Source organism: Juglans regia, chromosome 3 (genome assembly GCF_001411555.2).
Source record: "Juglans regia cultivar Chandler chromosome 3, Walnut 2.0, whole genome shotgun sequence".
Taxonomy (NCBI): domain Eukaryota; kingdom Viridiplantae; phylum Streptophyta; class Magnoliopsida; order Fagales; family Juglandaceae; genus Juglans; species Juglans regia.
This window is the reverse complement of record NC_049903.1, coordinates 30,675,941-30,679,817: the sequence shown is the minus strand read 5'-3', so window position 1 is coordinate 30,679,817 and position 3,877 is coordinate 30,675,941. Positions and strand designations below refer to the sequence as shown.

The 3,877-nt window shown below is 40.3% G+C and overlaps 1 protein-coding gene across 1 annotated transcript; it reads left to right on the top strand.

Annotated features, from left to right (window-relative positions):
- Window positions 1–675: 675 nt before the first annotated feature.
- LOC118348038 lies at window positions 676–3,268 on the top strand. The gene is made up of 8 exons (XM_035688779.1): window positions 676–743; window positions 1,049–1,103; window positions 1,301–1,576; window positions 1,694–1,962; window positions 2,071–2,280; window positions 2,400–2,492; window positions 2,646–2,741; window positions 2,858–3,268. Exons 2-8 carry the CDS (start codon window positions 1,091–1,093, stop codon window positions 3,266–3,268), a joined length of 1,368 nt encoding a protein of 455 aa, XP_035544672.1. The 5' UTR covers window positions 676–743; window positions 1,049–1,090.
- The last annotated feature ends 609 nt before the right edge of the window (window positions 3,269–3,877 follow it).

Genomic DNA, 3,877 nt, shown 5'->3' with positions numbered 1-3,877 from the left:
CGTGAACTTCGCCGTCGTACACAAAATTCTGGACTGGTGGTAACTGGTGATGAGGCCACAAATAATTTGGACTTCTATGGAGTTATTAATAATATTGTAGAGTTACGCTACATGGAGTGGCGTCGGGTGTACCTGTTTGAATGTGATTGGTTTGACGTTGGTGATCGAAAACGAGGGGTGCGGGTGGATGACCATATGATTAGTGTCAACATGAACAGGACTTGGTATAAGGATGAACCATTCGTGTTGGCGAGTCAAGCTGATCAATGTTTCTACATAAGAGATTTAAGGGCGAAAGGGAATTGGGGTGTTGTGCAGAACTATGCAAATAGGAATGTATACAACATTCCCCATCAAGTACTACCGAGAGTTCTTGGAGTACTTGATGGGGAATCAAGTACTCCCGATGCCGATCAAGAAGATGAGCCATCATATTATTATGAACCAGTGCAGTGTGATAACACAGATCAAGTGGCAACTCAACTGAATAGGCCTGATATACTACCTAGCCATGTAGATGCACGAGAAATCATGGATCCGGTTGGTCAATGCATAGATTCAACAGGCTTTATTAATGATGACATGATCACTTCTGAGTCTGGAAATGCGGCCAGTGAGGGGGAATATTCAGATGAAGAGGACCTATCAACAAATGAGGGGGAACATTCAGATGAGGATGGGCACACAACATCTGATGAGTCTGGCGACCTGTAAATATAACCCAGGAACTTCGTTCATTTAAGGTTGAGATATTAGAATTCTTGTTCGAAATTTTCCATGTGTATATAGACATCTGACAATATGAGAACAATATTGAACTTGGTATGTGTATATAGACAGTTCAATATGAGTTTGGGTGAAATATATGTTTTGATTTATTTTCTTACTACCATGAAGAAAATCATTTTATTTGGCCCGAACTACTTATTATGCAAACTCATATTTTCTTATTATGCAAGTAGCAAACAATCTTGAGAGTAGTATTCAAGTTTTACAACATCTATACCTAAATTAAATAGTACCTAACACGTGATTTAATTTGCTTCAGGTTACGTTCAATATCGGGAGGCTGGGTGAACTGGGATGCACTATGCATTATCAAGGTATATATACGGCCGACTCTTAGTTATTCGTTTGTCTATTTAAAGTCTCATAGTGTAAGGGTTAGTCTACCTAAAAGTAACTGAAAATGGTAGATAAATTTGCTTGTTTACGGACCTGTCTGTGCATATTGAGATTATTTTGTATCAATTAGGGCATCAATTTTATCCCACTATGTTATTAACTTGTACTCGTGCAGGTAATCAGCCGGGACCCAGTTCAAGAGGTGGAGGAAGACTTCGAGGTCTTCGAGGTGGAAGGCGTTATATCCCATACTCAGGTCGGCACATCCGACCACGCGGTGCGAAATTATCTTCATATCATAGCACGGAGGAGTGTAATCAATCCTCCTCGGATGACTCAACACAGCCTCCAAGTCCCCCACCATGCGTTGTGCCAACTCACGCGCCAGAACCTATTCAAGAACCACAACCGAATACTGCTGGGGAGCCTGCACCTACTGGAGAACAGTCTGGTGCATGTTTTTCCAATACTTTAATTTTGAAAGCATTAGCATGTTTGTATGTGTTATTAAGTGTGAATATTCCACATTACACTTTAAAATACTAATATATTGTACCTTAAAATACAGCTGCAGATGTCCCAATGGAGACCGAAGGAACGCAAGAACAGAGGAGACGAACTCGTGGGCCATCTAGATGCATTTTCTTTGACAAGCTAAGGAAGAACGGGAAAGTGCAGTTGAAGATAAACGATGGTGAGACAGCCCCATGTTGTGAACACGCTGCTATGTTCACAACACGAGTATCATGGATTGTGAAACAATATTGTGACATGAGTTACAAGCGTTGGTCGGATGTCCCACCAGCGATTAAAGAGGAGCTCATTGACCGTGTTCGGGTAAGTCAAAAATTTAATTGTCCATGTGTTTGGAGTGTTGTTTATGTAGTATAATCATCGCCTAAATAACGAGATAACTGGTGATTGTTTGCATGCTGCCTTATGTAGAGTGACTTTGTGTTGGACTGGGATCGCGAAAACCACCGATTGACGGTGACAAAGGCCTTACGTAAGCGCTTCAACTCCTTCCACCACGACTTGCACAAGATTTATGAATCCTATGGAAGCCACGCAGAAGCGTTGGCTAATGGAACTAGTCTGGTGGACCCCATTGTATGGGTGAAGTTGTGTGAAAAGTGGGGCAGCGATGCCTTTAAGGTACAGATAGTCTTTCTCACATACAACCATATAATAGCTATATATTTAATATGTCTAAATATTGTGGTGGAAAATCTGTTTGTCTATTATAAGTAATTGTTCCCTATTGTGTATGACAGAAAATTTCAGCTCAAAATCGGGAGAACCGAAAGAAGCAGGCCATTAATCACACGTCAGGACGTAAATCATTCGTCCGATTACTTGAGCAAAAGGTATGTCTAAGGGAAAACAATCAATTAAGTCAATAGAATCGTGAAAATGCACTTTACTTGGAGATTTTAGTGACAATATTACTTTACTATCACTAAAGGTGGTTACTCATAGCTTTTGTTGTTCAAATGTCACATGGTTCATACACATGACAGCGCAATGAGAATGGGAATTTGGTCGACTTCTACAAAGAGACGCGTTGGTCGAAGAAAAAGAATGCATTTGTCACAGATGCTACAGAAAATACTTATGTGAGTAGTGCATAAACAGCCGTTGGGATCTATGTTGAATTTCTATACGGTAGTAAAATCATTAATATAGCACTAGCTTATTTTTTGTTAATAATCGTTGCTTTCTCAATGTGCAGAAGGAGATGCAATGTAGGTTGGATGGCCTAGGACCAGAGCAACGTAGTGATGAGGCAGCAGCGACTGTCTTTAGGGAGGTTCTTGGCCATCGACCTGGATATGCACGGGGACTTGGGGAAATGGTCATCCCCGAGTCAAGTAGACAACGTGACAAAGTTCAAATGCAACAATACATGTCTGAGGCTGAAAAGCACAAGAAAGATGCTGAACAATATAAGAAGGATGCTGAGCAATATAAGAAGGATGCTGAAGCTTACAAGAGTCAGCTGGATGAAATGAGGACAGAGATGCGGGAGCTGAGGGAGCATCAGCTACAAAATGACAAAGTGATGCAATCTTTCTTTAGGGCTTTCCCGTCGTTCACTGAGTCAGTTCGACAGACTCAGTGCAACGATTCCCCCGGCCCATAAGGGCCTTCTCATAAAAGGGCACATTTTTTGGGTGGTTTTTTGTGACACCGGGGAGGCATGAGTCAAGGGTGTCATTGTGTTTAGCCTTTGGGTGGTTTTTGTACTTACTCTATACGACACTGGGCTATATATATAAATATATATATGGTATTATATATATTTATATAAATCTTGGATCTATGTCTACACCGGGGATCTCTTGGATCTCTCATGGTCTGCAAAATGAGGTTAGTATCATTTTGAGTTATCCACCATAAAATCACTTGTACAAGTGAAGTGTTAAATATATTTCTAGCAACTTGGTTTCCCAAACCCGATGAATAATTCATTGATGGTTTTATACATAATTCCTTTTTTTTTTTTTTTTATGGTAATCATCACAGAAGGCTGACTCTCTGAGAAGCTTCCTTGAGATGAAGGAGAAGGAATTACTTTTGTAATGGAAGAGAAGCTTAAGGCTAGAGAGAGAGTAAGTTCCGACACCTTTTTCCCTGCTCTGTAAAAGTTTACTTACAACTTGTGTTTTATTTTTTTCCCGTGTAAAATGACATTGATCCTCTACAGTTATGTATGTAGTTTAACTAGCTTTGTCGCTTTGGAAATTCTAGT

Bases quoted from the DNA above. Each gene is read 5' to 3' on its own strand.
- LOC118348038 (XM_035688779.1), top strand. The intron at 1,577-1,693 runs GTGCATGTTTTT...CTTAAAATACAG, and splicing joins ACCTACTGGAGAACAGTCTG to CTGCAGATGTCCCAATGGAG. The intron at 2,493-2,645 runs GTATGTCTAAGG...TACACATGACAG, and splicing joins TCCGATTACTTGAGCAAAAG to CGCAATGAGAATGGGAATTT.